Source organism: Hippopotamus amphibius, chromosome 17 (genome assembly GCF_030028045.1).
Source record: "Hippopotamus amphibius kiboko isolate mHipAmp2 chromosome 17, mHipAmp2.hap2, whole genome shotgun sequence".
NCBI classification, from domain to species: Eukaryota; Metazoa; Chordata; class Mammalia; order Artiodactyla; family Hippopotamidae; genus Hippopotamus; species Hippopotamus amphibius.
This window is the reverse complement of record NC_080202.1, coordinates 42,237,270-42,256,682: the sequence shown is the minus strand read 5'-3', so window position 1 is coordinate 42,256,682 and position 19,413 is coordinate 42,237,270. Positions and strand designations below refer to the sequence as shown.

Sequence of the window (19,413 nt, the reverse complement as noted above, 5' to 3'; positions counted from 1 at the left end):
GGCATGAGCTCCCCCAGGCGGCGTTAAGGAGGGTGGAGGAGGGGGCAGTAGAGGAAGTTCACTGATTCAGGGGTAACCGATAATAATAGAGTGGTGAATTAATAATCCGACATAGGTACTGAGAGTTTCGAGGAAATGGCAACATTTCAGAGTCACTAACTGTAAGGTATGTTGCCCTCCTGCCACCCTAACTGGTGCTCATTTTGCAGGTCAGCTACTCTTCTTGTCAGCGGTGTGGCCAAGGGGAGGCAGAATGTCTTTCAGGCTGGAGCTTTGAGGAGGAAGTGTTCAAATTGCCAGAACTGGACTCGCACTTTTGAATTTCCCAGAAGGCCAGGCCCTGTGGCTTCCTTGAGAAGCTCCACATCCTTCCCAACCCCTCCCCCCACCCCTGGGCTGCCCAAATCCTGCCTCATGGTGCAGGGCTGGTGAGGGGGGTTGGGGAGATGGCCCAGTGGGAAGGAATTGTTGCCTTTGCTAGAGGAAGGATGGTTTGCACCCTGGTGACTCTGGGAAAAAGGCTTCCTCTGGTTGCTCAGATTGGATCTCTGCTGGAACCTAAGGAAGGTGGTGGAACTAAAGGTGTCATAAATAAAGGGTGGGTCGTGAGGCAGGAGAGGGGCGCCTGTGTGTCTCGGGACTCTCATAATGCTTTGGTTTCTGCTCAGAGTGCAGCGCCCGTGCCCCACTGGCCTGGGTCGCTGTGCCCGGGAGCCTCCGCATAGCATGTCCCCACTGCGCCTCTGGTTCCCATGGCGTGTCTTCGTGTGGCACCCATTGTGGCTTCTGGCCCAGGCAGCTCAGCCTCTGGAGTGGGCCCTGGACCCTGTCCAGTGGACCTCCGACCCCCCGGGGCTGACTGAACCTTGTTCTTCACATTCCTCACACCTCCCACCCAAATCGCCCTATGCGATTACACCCCGCACAGAGTCGGGGGGCTTTAATGACTTGTCCTCCTCTCCAGAGCAGATGTTGGTGCTGCCTCGTCAGGAATTGACTGAGACTTTGGTTCCACACCCAGACGCGGATTCAGCTGCAGGGCTGCCCGCAGGGCCAGATTAGTTTGCTGTTCCACATCAGGATGTGAATGACAAGCTAACCCAGCAGCAAAAGCTCCCAGCAGCGGTTCCAGTGCTGGACTGGGAACAGAATCAGGGCTTGGTTCTGCCTTTTTGGCACAAAAGTAAGACGAAAACCATACGTCTAGATCAGGCTGAAGGTCACCAGTGATTTGAAATACTTGTTCAAGAGCTCAACACCAACGAAGTTTATTGTTTCACCCCCAAACCTGAAGAAGGATCTCGTTCAGCATCAACAGCTTGCTAAAGTTATTGTTGGAACTATAGTTGTGTTAGAAAATAAAACTCAGGGTCTAGAACAACAGTTGCAGGGTGATTGTGTAGACTCCGGTATGGATACCGTTTATCCTGAGGAGACCCTGCCTATGGATTTTCTGGGGAACTCAGAGCAACCTCCGGAGCCCCCTGAGGAGGCTGAAATTTCTGCATCCCAGCAAGAGGCCCAGCTTCATCATCCAGAGACCCCTGAGGAGGTTGAATCTTTTTCACCCCAGGCAGAGGTCCAGGATGAAACTGCAGAGCCCACTGAAGAGGTAGAACCACCTCCACTCCAGCAGGAGCCTCCATCTCAGTCTCTAGAGCTCCCTCAGGAGTTTGAACCTTCCCTACTCCATCAAGAGGCCCCAACTGAAGCTCCAGGGTACCCTACCGAGTATGTACTTGAAAGTCCAGTGAGTGATGAGGTAGCATCCCTACCTGGCATTCAGCATCACGCTCATTCAAACGTTCCCAGTGTCACACTTAAACCTCTGGATTTGGAACTGACCATCACTCCAGAGCCCACTACGGAAGCTAAGTTTCCTACAGCTCAGCAGGAGGCACTGGCTCTACAACCTGAGCCTCCTGAGGAATCTTCTGCAATCCAGCAGGAAAGCCCAGGTCAGCCTCTAGAGCCTCTTGCAGAAGCTGAGCCTTTTCCAAGTGAACAGGGGCAACCAACGCAGCCTTCTGAGCTTAGTGAGGAAGCTGAACCCTTTCCAACCCAGCATGAGACCCGAGTTCAGCCTGCAGAGTCTGTTGGAGAAGCTGAAACTTCTCCAACTCAGGAGGAAGCCTCAGCTCCGTTTCCAGCAGAGACAGAACCTTTTGCAACGCTGCAGGAGCAACAAGCTCAGCCTCCAGAACCGTCTTCAGGGGAGGTGGCACCTTCTCCAACTCAATAGGTACAGCCAGCTCAGCCTTCAGAGCCTTATGAAATGACCGTTTCACCTCCAAGTCACCATCAGGCTCAGCATTCAAACGTATCCACTATCACCATCAAACCTGCAGATGTGGAGCTTAGCATAACAGCAGAACCCACTCCAGAGGTGGGACCTTCTCCAACTCAGCACAAGCCTTCAGCTCAGCCCTCAGTGCCCCTTAGTAGTGCAGAATTGTCTACAGCCCAGCACGAGGCCCCCACGCTGCCTCCACAGCCACCTGACGAGGTTGAACCTTTGCCAGCCCAATCTATAGACGCTGTTACACCTAATAAACTTTCAGCACAAGAGGAGACCACAGCTCAGACTCCAGAGCTCTCTAATGAGATGGTAGTTCTCTCTCCAGAGCATCACGTAACAACGGTTTCTCCTCTAGGTCAGGATCAAGCTCAGCTTCTGCAGCGGCCCACTGTCACTGTTAAACCTGTGGATCTTGCACTTGCCATAACTCCAGCATTCACTAATGAGGTTGAAAGTTCTCCATCCCAACAAGAAGCCTCAGCCCAGTTCACAGTGTCCCCTGAGCAGGTGAAACCTTTGTCAGTGCAGCAAGAGGTTTCAGATCCGCATCCAACTGCCTCTGAAAGTGTTGAACCTTCTCCAGTCCAGCAGGAGCCCCCAACTCAGCCTCCAGAGGCCCCTACAGATGTTGCAGCTCCACCTTCACTACCTAATGAAGTGACAGGCTCACCTCTAAGTCCAGGTGAAGCTCAACATCCAGTGTTGCCTGATAGCACAGTTAAACCCTTGGATTCTCTTAACTGTAGAGCCCACTGAAGAGGTGGAACATCCCGCAGTGCAGCAGGAGGCCCCAGCTCAGTCTCCGGTTCCCCAGGGGGGCTCATATATATCTCCTGAGCCCCCTAAGGAGGTGGTACCTTCTGCCACACAACAGGAGCTTCAGGCTCAGGCATCAGAGCCCCCTACAGAAGTGGAACCATTGCCAGTCCAGCCTACCACAGAGGCTGAACGTTCCACAGTCCTGCAGCAGAGTGCAGTTCCAGCAGCATCCCCCGAAGTGACAATTGCAAGTGCAGAGCAGGTTCAGCTTCCACATCCAACCTTGACTGAGGTCACAGTTCAACCTTTGGACCTGGAAATTACGTTAACTCCGGAATCCAGTATGGAGGCTGAACTTTCTCCAACCACGCGGCAGCCCCAAGCTCAGCCTCCAGAGGCAGTTGTAGCTCAGTCTCCATCGCGTCCCGAGGTACCGGTTCCAGCACCAGATCAGGCTCATGCTGAGCCTCCAACATCACCCAGGGTCACAGCGAAACCTTTGGACCTGGAGCTTACCGTAAGTCCAGAGCCTGCTATGAAGTCTGCATATTCTACAGCCCTGCCGCACTTAACGTTACTGCAGGATCCTATGTGGAGACTGAACTTTCTCCAACCATGCAGGAGACCGCAACACAACCTCCAGAGCTACCAGTTCAACCTCCATTCCAGCAGGAGGTGACAGTTCCAACTCCAAGTAAGGATCAAGGGCAGCAGCCAACATCACCCAGCGTCACAGCTCATCATATGGACCCAGAGCAGACGACAGCTCCAGAACCTACTACGGAGGCTGGACCTTCTACAGCCCTGCAGCCAACTGAGGTGGCACTTGCACAGCCATTTCTGACTCAAGTCACAGTTCCACCTGTGGACCTGGGAGGTACCATTTCTCAGCAACCAAGTCCATCTGAGACAGTTCTTTTATTTTCACCTCAGGATTCAGTATCCACAGGTCTTCCTGGTGTAAACTATACCCCAAAAAAGAAGCAAGCAGAACAGAATGCCACCATGAACATCAACATGTGTGAGCTCTGTACCTGCAAAGATGAGACGCTGTCCTGTGTGGGTCTCAGCCCCAAGCAGAAGCTCCACAGAGTGCCTGAGCCACAGCCCAACACCTACAAGGGCATCTTCACCACCGTGTAAGAATCCCTTTCCTCATTTGTTCTCTGCATCCTGCCTGACATGGCAGCCTTTCTTCGAGGTCTTCCTGGGCCTTCCTCATCTTCCCAACCCATGTTGACTGACTTTCCGTTTCTACCTTTTGTTTGTCAATGTTGCTTATCTTCATTCTCCTTCTTGCTATTGTTCCCTCTTCTCCAGGTTTCTACTTATCATTGCCCTTATTCTTTTTCCTTCTCCATTTTTTACTCCAGTATTTAACTCCTTAACATCGACTCTTCTCCCATCTTTGCTGCATCCTCTTTACAGCAACATGTGCCTCTCCCCACCTCGTTGGTGGTAATACCACAGAGTGGTTAAGAGTGAGATTCCGGAGCCAGGCCGCCTGGGTTTGAACCCAGGTCTGTCGTTGATTAGCTTTGTGACTCCATGTCCTCATCTGTAAAGTGGGGACTGTGGCGGTCATCATCTCATAGCATTGTCGTGAGATTTAGATGCGTTAATACAGGTAAAGCTCTTATATCAGTGCGTAGCATGTATTTTAGTGTTAGCTATTACTATTATTGACTCTCTCCATTATATCTCGAAGTCATATTCGTTTCCTAGCTTTCTATTTATAGCACCCTTTCTGTGCCCACCCCAGGGCCAAGTACTGTGGGAGCCACAGAAGTCCAGCATTGTCTCCAGAACATGACAATGCCAAGTGGGAAGAAAGGGGATGTGCCTTAAAAGGGAGGTAATATATACTAAAGTATTAAAAGAGATACAGATAGGGGCTGTAATTCACCAGAACCTGTAATCACTGAGGTGTGGGGGTCACAGAAATCTGCATGGATAGGCTAAAACTTTAGCTGGGACGTGAAGATTGGGTATGATTTTTTAGAGAAAAAACAGGGAGTACAGTGTAGGCAAAGGTGTGAGTGCAGGGATGATCAGGGTTTAGTAGATCCGTCTGTCTGTAAAGAATGGGGTTAGGCAGCAGTGAAAGATATGATTATGAAAAACCTTGGCTCTCCGCAATGGGGATTTGAAAGTTATGCTCTAAGATATGGGGGGGCCACTGAAAGTTTTCAAGCCAGAGAGACAAATGATTAGAATGAGAGGAGGATTTTAGATTCCGTATGTAGAGTGATCTAGAGGGGAAAGCTTGATTCAGGGAGACCAAGTAACATGTTCTAGCAAAATCTAGGAGTAAAGTGAGAAGGGGCTGAATTAGAATGGTTGAGATGGGAGTAGAAAAAAAATTCTGAGAGCACTACAGAGGAAGAACTGACAAGATGTAGTAACTGACTAGAGTTGGAGGATTGGGTATACAGGAGAGAGGAAAATCACGTGTGTTGAAGGGCAGAAGGATGGTGGTGTAACAGTGAAAATACAGCAGTGGAGAAAGGAGAGTCAGTGTGAGGGAGAGGAGTTCAGTTTTAGGCATCTATTACTGGTGAGCAGAAAGCACCCAGAAGGCTCTGTTTGAGTGGAAATGTCCCTTAGGCCGATGGGCAGAGAGGTATCTGTTTTGACTTCTTTCTGAGCCCCCTGAAGAATGTGCATATAAACTGAATAGTTTCACTGTTGCTGAGGGAAGAGGACAAAGCTAAAGGTAAAGATTCAAAGCCATCCACTGAATGAGTGGTTGAAACTGAACCTCCGACATTTTAACAGCTTCTCTTGAACATGTCTAATTCTCAGGTACATTCTCATTTAAAAAAAAAAGTCACAGAAGTATATAGGATGAGATGTGCAAATTGTACCCCATCTTCCCACCACCAATAAGGTAACTCCTGTTACTATTTTGATGGTGTCCTTCCTTCCAACCTCTTTCCTTTGCGTTTGTTCCCCTGATGAGGTGATACTTTTACTCCTTGCTCAGTGCTTTGTGCTTTTCCCTATGCAGTATGTCTAAGAGATGTTTTCATATTAGTCCTTCCAAGTTCTAACTGCCCTTATCCTTCCAACATGTGGAGTGAGTTTGAGGGCACTAAGCAAATCTTTGCTATTGCCTGGCGTAGGATTTCTTTATATTTATTTGCTGATATTGAGCAATGTTTGCCATTTTTCTCATTGATTGGTAGGAGTCATTTTAGACACATAAGTGATTTTGGGGAAAAAAAGACTTACATTCAAAGCAACTGGCATTATGTATCCAAGAATCTGGACAGATAGGAAGTTCAGGTTCTGAGGAGAGGCCGCGTTGTTTGTGCCAGTGGCCTCACGTTATGTCTTTATTAACTGTGCACACTGGGCAGCTGAGAAGCTGTGGGAATGAGAAAACTGGTCTCTTCTGCACTTGAATATTCCCCACAAGGTGACCATGATTCTTTTACTTATTTTCCTCATTCTTTTCGTGCCGATTCAAGGATGTGAACTGTGTTTCTTCACAGAAATTTCCAAGGAAACTCTATGTCTTACATTGATGAAAATGTATGGAAGGCATACCGTTGGACTGAGACACTGTGAGTATATTCTGTCCAGATATGAATACAAAGAGCTAACTGCATTGTAAGATCCTTCTTGGTCCAGAATTTTGAGGTCAATAGCTGTGAGAAAAGGTATTTCCCCCTCCATATCCCAAAGCAACCTACTGACTGGAATTCTGTGTTTATTTTAAAAATTAAATGTGGCAGGCCCTCTTTAAAATCAGTAAGAGCCAATTTAAACTTCGTTTCCATTATACAAGTAATACATGATTTTATACTCAATATGGAAAAGTGAAATAACAGATATAGTGAAAACCTTCCTTGTGCCCTAATCCCCCACCCATGCTACTTTGAGTTTAGTATATATCCTTGCAGACTCTTCCATATATTTGAGTAAATGCATATTTAAGGTAACAACAGGTTTGCCACATGATTTTATCATTTTTTACATAAATGATAATCTCCTGCAACTTGATTTTTCCACTTCATGCTATGTCTTAGGAGGGTGAGTCTACAATTATCCATTCTCTGGCTATAGAATTTCTGCAGCCAAAGTGCAAATAATTTTTGGCTCACCTTGGTAGATTTCTTTCCTTCCCGGTAAATAGATGGTTACCCCATTCATTTAAACTCCTGCATGGTATTCCGTAGTGTGAATGTATCACAGTTTAATAATGCCCCTCTTGAAGGATGTTTTGATTATGTCCAGTTTTCTTGTTACTGCATCACTGCAGTGACCGTCCTTGTACATGCTTCTTTGTGAACCTGGTCAAATATTTCTGTAGAATTGTTATCTGGAAGTCGGGTTGCTGGGGGGACGACTACGTAGTTATAAAATTTTCATTACCCTCAAAAAAGTTGTGCCACCTTAAACTCCAGTCAGCATGCTGTGATGACATTCATTTCCCCACACCCTTCCATCACTGATATTTTCCCCTTTCTTTCTGTTTTTTTTTCTGCTGATCGGATGGGTGAATATAAAGGGTCCCATCTGAATTTGAATTTTTCTGATTGCTTGTGAGTTTAAATATCTTTCTATGATTTACTGAACATTTGTATTTCATCTCTGAATTGTCTGTCCTTTGCCCTTTCTTCTGTTACTATTTTCTTTGTCGATTTGTAGAAAAAAATCAGTTTAGATACATAAGTGATTTTGGAAACACACATTCAAAGTAATTTTTCATGACAGTTTGTGGTCCTATCATTAGTTCAGCTTGAATAGACAAGTCATACATGACTTCTGAATTAGTAATAAAAGACATAACAGTCAATCTAAAAATAGGGATTATGACAACCCTTAAGGAGTTGCCCCCTTAGTCTGATATCTTACTGGTAAGGAAAAAAATGCTAGAAGCAGGCAATTTTTTCAATTTACAGATTTCCTAAATACTGTACGTAGTTTATATTTCCCATGATGGAATCTAACTTGGAGGTTTTATTTCCCAAACTTGTAAGAAAAATGAAAGTCATTTGGCACAAGAAGTAGATAACTTAATTTCCTCTGGGGAGAGGAGGAGGGGTGATAGACTGAGGAACAGAGGTAAGAGCAAAAGTTTGGATTGTGTGCTATATGTTTTTGGAATTTTGAGCCATGGGAATATATATTACATATTTTTTTAAATAAATTGAAATTTAAAATTAATTTTTAAAAAGCATGTGTTTGGGAGGTGATACACTATAACATGAGTCTGGTAAGATGTGAAGATTTCTAAGTCAGTTTGAGGTTTATACCTTGTAAGTAAAGGTTCCTAACTTGGGGTCAGTGGTTCCCCAGGGCAGAATTTCTTAACCTTCCCTCCTGCTCCCCCGTGTCTATTTCTTTGGCGATCTGAAGAAGCTTATGTTCTTGGGATCCTGTTTTGAAATGTATAATAAATTAAAATATATAGAAAAACAAAGCAAATTAATTATATTGCAATAGTTTTCAGGATATTTTTAAAATTAGTGATGTAGTAATAAATATGCTTCTCTTAACACATTAAATAACAAGATATAGTGGTAGGTCTAATAAATATTATGGCTCCAAGGTAGCGATGAGAGTAAATGATGTTTCAAGATATCTGCAACATATGCATGATATAAAATAATCTGTGATTTCTTTTGGGGACCAAATTAAATATACTGCTGATCTAGTGTGGTTTGTTGCCTACATTCAAAATGGAAGGAAATGCTGATTTTAGATAGAGATTTGTGAAAACTGAGATGTAATTCTATTTCTCATCCACGTTTGGCCCTCTGGATTCAGTCCACTCTGTTCACAGACTTCTGCCCTAAAAGGATGATCCATGGATGGAAATTGCATGCACTTTTTCCTGTACTTATTCTCATAATTGATGCTAAGTGGATGACTTGTTTTAAATAAAAGTATCTGATAGTTAAATAAAAGTACCTGTCACTTTCTGAATTCATTCAATAATTTTTGGAGTATCTAGTACATGCCAGCAACTGTTTTACATGCTAACGATACAGGCCCAAGAATAAATCAGCCCAAGTATCCCAGTTCTCAGGGGGTTTACAAACATATGAACATAAGTACATAAGTATAATAAATAGGTAGTTATAATTTCAAGTATTGATAAGTGCTTTGGGGAGAAAGAAAGCAGGGGAAGGAGAGGAAATCAATTCCAGAATGGCTTGCTGTTTGTCTTATATATATAGTTAAGTCAAACAAACCAACCAGCAGACCAACCCTGAGGCCTCTCAGTTTCCTAGAAGTTACTGAGGTGGAGAGAAGGATAATTGTCAATAACATAGAATCAAGAATGAATGTGAAATTCAGAAGATTGCCTTAGACCAGAACCCTGGTCAGAAATTAAACATGGTTGTTTCTTTACTGTTACTTATGCCTGGTTTTGATATTTTCATGGTCTGAGAAAATTTTAGATCTGGCTTTAACTCTGATTCCCCATAGTTTTAAAATTTTTGCTTCAGTCATAATGAATATTTGGAGTTCTACAGATCACTGTATTTGATTTCAGTTATTCAATTATTGCATATTTGAAGCTCCTTTTTTTGGTAATTTTTTTGGTGACCGACTCATTCTAAGTCTCAACTTCTAGGTTGAAGTTATTATTGTTACTTAAAAATGTTTTACTGTCCTGTCATGCAAACAACGTCACCGAAAGAAACCTCATTAATTGAAAATGTATAGTCTTTGTTTACTCCCTGTCCCACATGATATTCAGACTCTAACCAGTGTGATGTGGGCCTCAGCCAGTCAGAGAGCACAGTGCCATGAAGAGCTGAGGATCAGCCCCATCTCTTCGCCGTCCTTATTGACTCCTTGTCAGCGTTCAGAGTTATAATTAGCATATATGTTTCACTTCTGTCTTGAGTTTTTTCATATATCGTCCTTTCCTGTGACCTTTGTGTGTCATTCATGGTATACACATACAATTTTGTTACATGACATGGGGAGGGAGAGTTTTTTCCAACTTTTGAAGTTATGAAGAGGGTTAGTATAAACGTGGTTGGACATAGTGATTTGGTTTTTCCTTTTTGGATCATTTCCATGGAGATATGAAGCCACTGCTTGGCAGAGGTGAGAAGACAATCCATCTTAGCACCAGCTGTTGACCATCCCCCCTAACATGGATTCTGACCATCACTGCTGCTCCTTCTAACGTGAATTTCAAATGGAGGTCAGGGTCTTTGAAGCATTGTCAGGGCTCCAAGTGTTCTTTCTGGGAATTAAAGTCTTCTGTGTTTTTGTTTTACTGATCTTTTAAAAATGTGTGTGACTGACTCGAGGATGGAAGATGCCTTAGAGGACTGGGGTGGGGAGGGTGTGGGGGACTCGAAGGGGGGGGAGTCAAGGAAGGGAGGGAATACGGGGATATGTGTAAAAAAACAGATGATTGAACTTGGTGTACCCCCAAAAACATAATAAAAAAAAAAGAGAGAGAAAAAAAAATGTGTGTGACTGTATTCTGTATAATAGGAACCACCTTAGTAACTGAGAGTTGCAGAGTTTCCAGGTAGTAATATTTTAATTTTCATAACCTATGAGTAAAGAATTAATTTATGAGATGGGATTAAGCTGTGAGATGGAATTAATATAAATACGTGACCAAGAGACACTGTGAGTGAAAAGCAGAACATTTTAATGCAGAACTCAATGGAAATAGTTTCACAAGGCAATAGAGCATGTGCTCAGATTCCCAAGGCTCCTGAAGGATGTACCACTGTTAAATACTGTATGCTAACTCATATGTATGGAATCTAAAAGAACGGTACTGATGAACTCAGTGACAGGGCAAGAATAAAGATGCAGTTGTAGAGAACGGACTTGAGGACACAGGGTGGGGGGCGAAGGGGATGCTGGGATGAAGCGAGAGAATAGTGTTGACATATATACTCTACCAAATGTAAAAGACACAGCTAGTGGGAAACTGCTGCATAAAACAGGGAGAGCAACTTGATGATGGGCAGGATAGGGAGAGTGGGAGGGAGTCGCGGGAGGGAAGGGATATGGGAATACCGGTATAAATACAGCTGATCCACTTTCTTATACCGCAGAAACTGGCACAACAATGTAAAGCAATTATATTCCAATAAAGAGCTTTAAAAAAAATATCACCTGCAAGGAAGGCGATTCTTTGACATCTTATATAGTTTCTTCTGTGCTGGCTCTCCACCAGTCCCTCACTCCACTCTTGGAATACTGGTTATGTGCCTTCCTGTTTATTAGGTATAAGAAACACATGCAGAACAGCACCCCCTCCTCCCCGAAGCATGTTACTAGTCTTTATTGTGAGACCAGCAGAAGCAATGGCATCACATTCCTCGGGCAGATCCAGGTGTCAGGCTTGACTGTGAGTCATCCCTGAGCCCTTCATTCTGCACTCTGGACAGGTCATTGGCTGGATCTCTCAGTTTTCTAATTTACTCTTTAACTGTCATTTCTGCTGCTCATATACTGAGTTTATTTATTACTGCTAGCACTTGTAATTCGTATATTCTTGAGTTGATTCTTTTTCATGGATATACTATGTGCTTCCCTCTGTCTGAGGATAATAATTATGCTATGCTAAGGTCCTCTTGTGCTGTGTTAACTCTCATTCACTGGCATTGGCTATAAGCTCTTATGTTTGTTTTTGTTTTCTGTCCTTAATGGAATTGGCTTTCTCACATTGTTTGGTCATTCCTGAGTGCAGTTCATCCTTGCAGTTGAGATTCTACTGCTTTTGTTTCCCAGCTTTAGGGGAGAAGTGAAATGAGCTGCTGGGGCTTGTTACTCCCAATGGGTTCCCCTGAGAATAAGGCAGAGGTGGTAGGTGCCTTCTGGTGGCTAGTCAGGGAGTGCATACCTTTCTTCCAGGGTCCTGGGACCTTGCCTCCTTCGTGACACCAATTGCTCCTATCTGGAGGAAGACACCTTTGCTGCCTGGATCAAGGTGGAAAGATGTGGGGTTGACGTATGCTGTAGGCTGCTGTTGCAACCGATCAGGCTGTAGGTAGCTCTAGGATGTTTCTGGTAGGGGAGCATTTGTGGAGCTGTTTCCACGCATTGAGCTAAGGTTATAATTTTTAAGTTAAATCTTTTCTAGCATTCCTGGGGATTTTGGTGGAAGTTGAAGGGGTGGAGACTTGACATGTTTCAATCTGCCAACTTGAAGTAGCACAACTTAGGAAAACAATTTTGTATTCCTATTACATCCTAGAGAAATTCAGGCAAACATGTATCTGGATACAAATACAAGCATGTTCAAAGCAGTATTGTTTTTAATAACTAAAAACTAGAAAAGTCTCAGTATGCACCAAGAGTTGAATGAAATAAAGTGTGGTATAGTCATAGACTTAGAAGTCATACACTTCATCATAATGCAAACCACACAGGTAATCTTAAATTTTCTGGTAGCCACTTAAAAATAAAAGAAAAAGAAACAGATAAATATCTTTTACTTAACCCTTATATCCAAAATATCATTTTAACACGTAATCATTATATACATTATTAATAAGATATTCTACATTTTTTTCTATGACTTGTTTGCAGGCCGCAACCAAGAAGTTCGCATGCCGCAACAGAAAGTTCCCACATACCGCAACTAAGACCTGGCACAGGCAAAATACATACATACGTACATACATGCATACATACATATTTTTAAAAACTTTAGGGAAAAAAACTTAGAGTTAACAAAAAGTTAATAAGAGTCTCTACATTTTTTTTCCATGCTGACTCTACGAAATCACAATTTAGTTGCAAAATTGTATCACAAATACTTGATGTGTATTTAGATTTCATAAAATTTGCAGTTGAAAAAGTAGTATCACATACACAAATTGTTGTAAATATACTTAGTTTCCAGTAATTACATTATCAGTTTTTTTAATTTAAATTTTGGAATAATTGAAATGAATTAAATTAAAAATTCAGTCTTTAGTCACATTAGCCGCTTTCACGCACCCAGAAGCCTCATATAGCTGGACATGCAACACTACATGCTACAGGCAAAAATAACATTATTTTACAAAATAATGTTGAATGAAAGAAGCAATGTAGGAAATAATGCATATAGTAGCATTCCACTTACATGAAGAAGAAGCAAGAGTAAAGTGTGTTGTTTATGGCTGATACAGAAAAGACAAAACTACATTTAAAAAGCAAGGAAATTCTTATGAAAGTCAGGATAGTGGTTCCCTCTAGAAAGTCAGAGAGGGTTGTGATTGGAAAGGGGCACACGGGCGGCTTCTGGGAAGCTGGCAGGATTCTTTCTTGACATGAATGGTGTTACCTGGGGATTTGTTTTATAATTATTAACCTGAACAATTACATTATGTATCTTTATAGACATTTTAGCTTTCGAAAACTTTTTAATGGGGGAAGAATCAGATGGCTTCATTTGCAGCATTGACAGAGTTGTGTATGGGACTTCCCGATAAGGTTTGGGGAAAGATGGGAGGGAAGGACAGCTCTGCAACACTGGGTTAAAACCCAGAGCTGGGTTCTAACAGAGACTTGGTGATCTAGAGAGTAGGCATTAACTATATGATTTGGTGGAAGAATGGATGGGGTGTGTGTGTGTGTTTGTGTGTGTGTGTGTGAGAGAGAGAGAGAGAGAGGTAGAGAGAGGTGGACACAAAGGAGGACGTGAGAAGAAAGGTTTAAATGAAAATAGAGCAGAAATCACCATCCCTAAATTAAGTAAGAATTAGGATGTTTAGGTGGCACCATTACCCAGCTTTCTTCCACATATAGGAGTTAGTCCTATGTAGTAAATAGTTGTACTTCTTTTGCATTTTGATCCAGAAATTACCTTTTCATTTTTCAGGATTCTCAGTGACAATCATTTGACTGAATTACATAAGGACTCATCTGAAGGCTTGCTATCCCTCCAGTATTTGTAAGTTAATTAGTTTATTGTATTTATTTATGAGTTCTTATCTATAAGTAGATTATCTATAAAGTAATTAAGGGGGTTCAAGTTAGATAATCTCTTCAAGTTTTTTCAAGAGCAGTAAAATTCTACAATTCCGTAAGTCTGTGTAGGACCCCAGCCCATCTCTAGCATTAAATACCTCCTATTCCTGAGATGGAGCTATATGTAATGAGGTGGGTAGACCTAGAGTCTGTCATACAGAGTGAAGTAAGTCAGAAAGAGAAAGACAAATACTGTATGCTAACTCATATATACAGAACAAGGACGCAGATACAGAGAATGGACTGGAGAACTCGAGGTTTGGGGGGGTGGGGGGGGTGAAGGGGAAGCTGAGACAGAGAGAGTAGCATAGACATTTATATACTACCAACTGTAAAATAGATAGCCAGTGGGCAGTTGCTGTATAACAAAGGGAGTTCAATTCCATGATGGATGATGCCTTAGAGGACTGGGACGGGGAGGGTGGGGGGGAGCTGAGGGAGGGAGGGAATACGGGAATATGTGTATAAATACAGATGATTGAACTTGGTGTACCTCAAAAAAATAATAAATAAATACCTCCTATTCCTTTTTAATTTTTACATTATGTAGACAAGATATTGATAGAAAAACCCCCTTTAGTTGTAGGGGAAAAGTGGTGATGAGGCTTGAACAGTTATAGACTCCCGTATGAACCTTATTATATGTGTTCCTATGCTCCTCGTTTATATTTCGTTTATGACCTACGATCAAATCTGACCCATGGTCCATTTCTATACAGGCTATACGTAATAAAATGATATTTTAAAGGCAGTAAATGACAAAAAAAGAGAAAGAAAAATACGCGACAGAGATTGTGTGTGGCCTGCAAAAGCTAAAATATTTACTATCTGGCCTTTACAGAAAAGGTTTGAAAAAGTTGCTTAGTAAAATGAGAGGAGTTAAAATTAACCTCAGGACTTCCCTGGTGGCACAGTGGTTAAGAATCCGCCTGCCAATGCACGAGTCATGGGTTCGATCCCTGGTCCAGGAAGATCCGACATGTCACGGATCAACTCAGCCCACGTGCCACAACTACTGAGCCTGCGCTCTAGAGCCTTCAGCCCACAAGTACTGAAGCCCATGAGCCTGGAGCCCAGGCTCCGCAACAAGGGAAGCCTCTGCAATGAGAACCCCTTGCACCACAATGAAGAGTAACCCCCACTTGCCATAACTAGAGAAAGCCTGGGCGCAGCAACAAAGCCTCAATGCAGCCAATAAGTGAGTTAAAAAAAAAAAGTTAACCTCAGGTTGCAACCTACAGGACAAGAAAATACAGAACACTTACATTAATATGAATGCCATTAACTCATAATTTTGATAATTTAATCTAAGTTAAATTAATATTTAAATATTAACTATTTAAGCAGATGAATTATGTAAACAGTATTGTCCAGAACACATTAAGTTACCAAAAAAACAGACTGTTATTAAGGATTGCAGTGCAGAATCATTATATCAATATTAAAAATATGTAAGATGATGATTAACTGGTATATTTAGAAATGTTTACACTAAATAAGTATATCAGAAATGCACCTCACAAATATCTCTCCAGCCTCTATTTTTTTCTGTTTTTTTGTTTGTTCGCTTGTTTGTTTTGTTTTGTTCTTTGGGCTGCACCGCCCTGCTTGCAGGATCTTAGTTTCCCGACCATGGATTGAACCCAGGCCCTCGGAGTCCACTGGGCTGCCAAGGAATTCCATCTCCAGCTCCTTTATCAAAGAGGAAATGCTTGCATAGTATTTCTGTTTATTTAGGGGTAAGTAGATACTGTGTTCTTTGCTCCAAAAGCTCAATTTTTGTCCTTTGTTCATGGCATCCAAAGCTGTGTATGTCATTAATCCTTATTAAGCCAAGTAATGATTCTGTTTAGCAATCAGATTCTTCTTGCAAATATAAAAGGCTTAGGGAAGTGAGTATAAGGAGCCTGACATGCCACTAAAAATAGTTATTTCAATTATCAAACTTTCAAAGCCTTAAGGGGCAACCACTTTTGTTTAGATTTATTATTTATTTATTTATTTATTTATTGGCTACATTGGGTCTTCATTGCTACTCGCGGGCTTTCTCTAGCTGTGGCAAGCAGGGGCTTTTCATTTCAGTGTGCAGGCTTCTCATTGAGGTGGCTTCTCTTGTTGCAGAGCACTTGCTCTAGGTGCGCGGGCTTCGTTAGTTGTGGCACATGGGCTCAGTAATTGTGGTGCATGGACTCTAGGTCGCATGCACTATAACTACTGAGCCCGCATGCTGCAACTACTGAAGCCAGTGGATTAGGCCTGTCATTACTTCTACTATGAAATACTTTATAAGCTAATTATTTCATGTTAGCATAGGTATTCTCATTCTTTAAAAAAATAGTCAATCCATAAAAAAGCTTAAAAAGAATATGCTAATAAGCACTATGCCTAGTGTTGTGAACACAAAGATGGGTAAGACAGGATTCCTTTTAGCAACTCACGATCCCACAGGGAAAATAAACACATAAGCTCAAACCATAATGACATAGTGCTGTAGAGACACAGAAGAGGGAACCATGAAGTAATAAAACTGTTTCTTTTAGAACAGTCATTTTCCTCCTTCTGTTCCCTCCTCAGATATTTGTTGATTTTATAAATATTTGAGTTTGCTTTATGTCCAAGCGTTGGCTTTAACCATGATAGACAATGTGCATGATCTAGTCCATCCTTTAAGGAGTTTATGCTCAGAGGAAGTGGGATAAATGGGATGCAAAAATAGCTATATTTAAAAAAGGAAATGGATATGGGCAATGAGAGCTGTAGGTTGGTGTTGGAGCACAGAAGAGGGGAAGAAAAAGACTTCAAGTTGGATCAGGGAAGATGTTACTAGAGCAGTGGTGTTTAAACAAGACCTTGAAGGGCCATTGGGTATCATCAGACAGACATCTGGGGAAGATTACGCTTGCAAAAGGAAAGTGGGAGAAAGGCAAAACACAGGAAAAAATACTTTGAGAACCTGTAGAGTACAAGCAGGGAGAGCAGGAGATTAGAAGCAGATTATCTAGGCCTTTGGAGGCCAAGCTGAGGCTAAGATGCCAAGCCACCATGTTACCACAGCAGTGCTCTGAAACAGTCACTTGGAGGACTTGTTAAAACATAAGCTCCACCCCCATAGTTACTGATTCAGTCGGTCCAGAGTAGGGCTGAGTATTTGTGTCCTCGGTAAGTTCACAAGTGATGCTGGTGTTTGGAACCACCTTTGGAGAGTTAATTGGTAGAGTGCGTGGAGGGTGGCTTAGAAAGGGAGTGGGTAGAGGTGGAAGCAGCAGTCAGAAGACAGTTCTACCCATCCAGGTGAAATGAGAGACTAAGCTGGAATCAGTGGCAATAAGATAGCTATAGTCAAGAGTGAATATTTTCAAATAAGTCAATGTGATAGAAGGTATAATATTGAATTAATTAAAATTGCATATTAATGAGAGGAGTAACTTCCTTTCAAGTTGTATGAAAAGATATCTTTTCTTTCTTCTGGTATTGAATTGGCCTAGAAAAACAGAATTACATGGGCAGCGTGTAAATATAAGCATATTCCTTTTAATATTAGAAATTACAATGACACTTGGAGATAAAAACTTTGAGTTCATAACCTAGTCTATGATGAGACCACAAAAGGTGGAATCTAATCAATTCTTCTGCTCTCAGGAAAGATTACCTCCAAAGTCTATCTAGACCTAAACGTGTATATTTAATTTATGAAGGTCATGAGGGTGAGACTCTTAAGAGAGGTGAAGGCAGGGTTAGGGGCTCTGGAAGGTTCAAATAACATTCCTCAAGATTTGGAGTTTAGACCAGAGCTACTTATTTATTATTATCATTCTAACCTCTACTAGTGATTGCTACTAATTAGATACCTAGTAGCTAATTGAGGCAATATTTTCCTTTTCCTTTTCCTAGAGATTTATCCTGCAATAAAATACAGTCTATTGAAAGACGTACATTTGAACCGCTACCTTTTTTGCAGTTTATGTAAGTAACAAATGTAACTTCATTATACTTGGAATTTTTATACAACAAGTTTTTATAAAATTAGTTACTCATTTTGAAATACGATTACAATTACTGCTAAAATTATGTAGCAAATCCTTTTTGTCCCTAGCAAAGATTAGTGTGAGAAGTATTACACAGATCAGAGTGAATCGTTACAGAGCAGTGGTTCTCAAGCAGGGTGATTTTGCAGGCAGGTGACATTTGGCAATGTCTGGAGGTGGTTTTGCCTGTCAGGCCTCTATATGCTGCTGCCACCTAGTGGACAGAGGCCAGAGATGCTGCGAAACATCCAACAGTGTACAGGAGAGCCCCCCACAACAAAGAATTATCCAGCCCAAGACGTCAATAGTGCTGCTTTTCTAGAGAAATAAAGATGACGTCACACAAGTATTTATTGAGCACTTACTATTTTCTCTCTAATGTATGACATATATAGTCATGAAAGTATAAATCATGATATCTTCCACAGTGAGATTTCTTTAAGTATATGGAAGGAGTAGTGCTGTTATGTTTCATCATATATAAATTAGAATGATTGCCAAAGGATAAATGTTCTGAAAGAACATATATTTGTCTTCTTTTGCTTGTGTCTTTTTTTTTTTTTTTTTTCTAGAAATCTAGGTTGCAATTTACTCACAGACCTGAGCTTTGGAAAGTTTCAGGCCTGGCATGGAATGCAGTTTTTACATAAGTTGTAAGTGACATAGAAGATGAATACATGTAAAAAAAATTATATGTGAAAACATCATACAGTTATTGGTTAGCTGGGTGTAAGCCCAGTATGAATTCTGGAAAGTATGTCTTGAGATCCATTTTTTGTTTTTCAAATGAGGAAACTAAGATACAAAGAGGACAAGAGACTTTTCTAACTCATGTACCTCAAATGCTCTGCTTTCCATAGTACTGAACTTTGGCGCGGGCAATCGAAGGCACCAAGTGAAAACACTCAAATTAGCATTGTCATGGAATCCCAGTGCTGCTGCTCCAATATGCGAATGGTCCGTGAAATGCCACGTTTGAATTTACACTGATTTCCTGGTCAAGTGCAGAGTTCCACACTGCTTCAAGTGTATACAACACAGAGCTGCAAAGAACTAAGTTTAGCACAGAATTCTTCAGGGAGCAAGAGGTGTGGGTGCTTCCTCAACCATTATTCGCTTCTTTTAAATGATGAAGCAGAAAGAATTTGTCAACACCCACCACAGGGCTCTCCCCAGTCTCCCAGAACATTATTTTTCAAAAAGCATGTACCTCTGAAGTGAATTATCTGTGGCCAATAAGAACTTTTGAGGTATGGAAAAAGTTGTTTGTGTCCAGCTGTAGTGTGAAAAGTATAAAGAAAATACATTACTGTAGCCTGATTCTATATGCAGTACTTTCTTTCCTGACTAGTCTTCAATAAGAAATGTGGG

The 19,413-nt window shown here is 41.9% G+C and overlaps 1 protein-coding gene across 1 annotated transcript; it reads left to right on the top strand.

Moving 5' to 3' along the window:
• The first annotated feature begins 726 nt into the window (after positions 1-726).
• Positions 727-18,699, top strand: LOC130839585 (leucine-rich repeat-containing protein 37A3-like). Its single transcript, XM_057713825.1, has 9 exons — positions 727-843; positions 1,787-1,897; positions 2,243-2,981; positions 3,046-3,579; positions 3,642-4,197; positions 6,556-6,627; positions 13,869-13,940; positions 17,909-17,980; positions 18,615-18,699. Exons 1-9 carry the CDS (start codon positions 727-729, stop codon positions 18,697-18,699), a joined length of 2,358 nt encoding a protein of 785 aa, XP_057569808.1.
• The last annotated feature ends 714 nt before the right edge of the window (positions 18,700-19,413 follow it).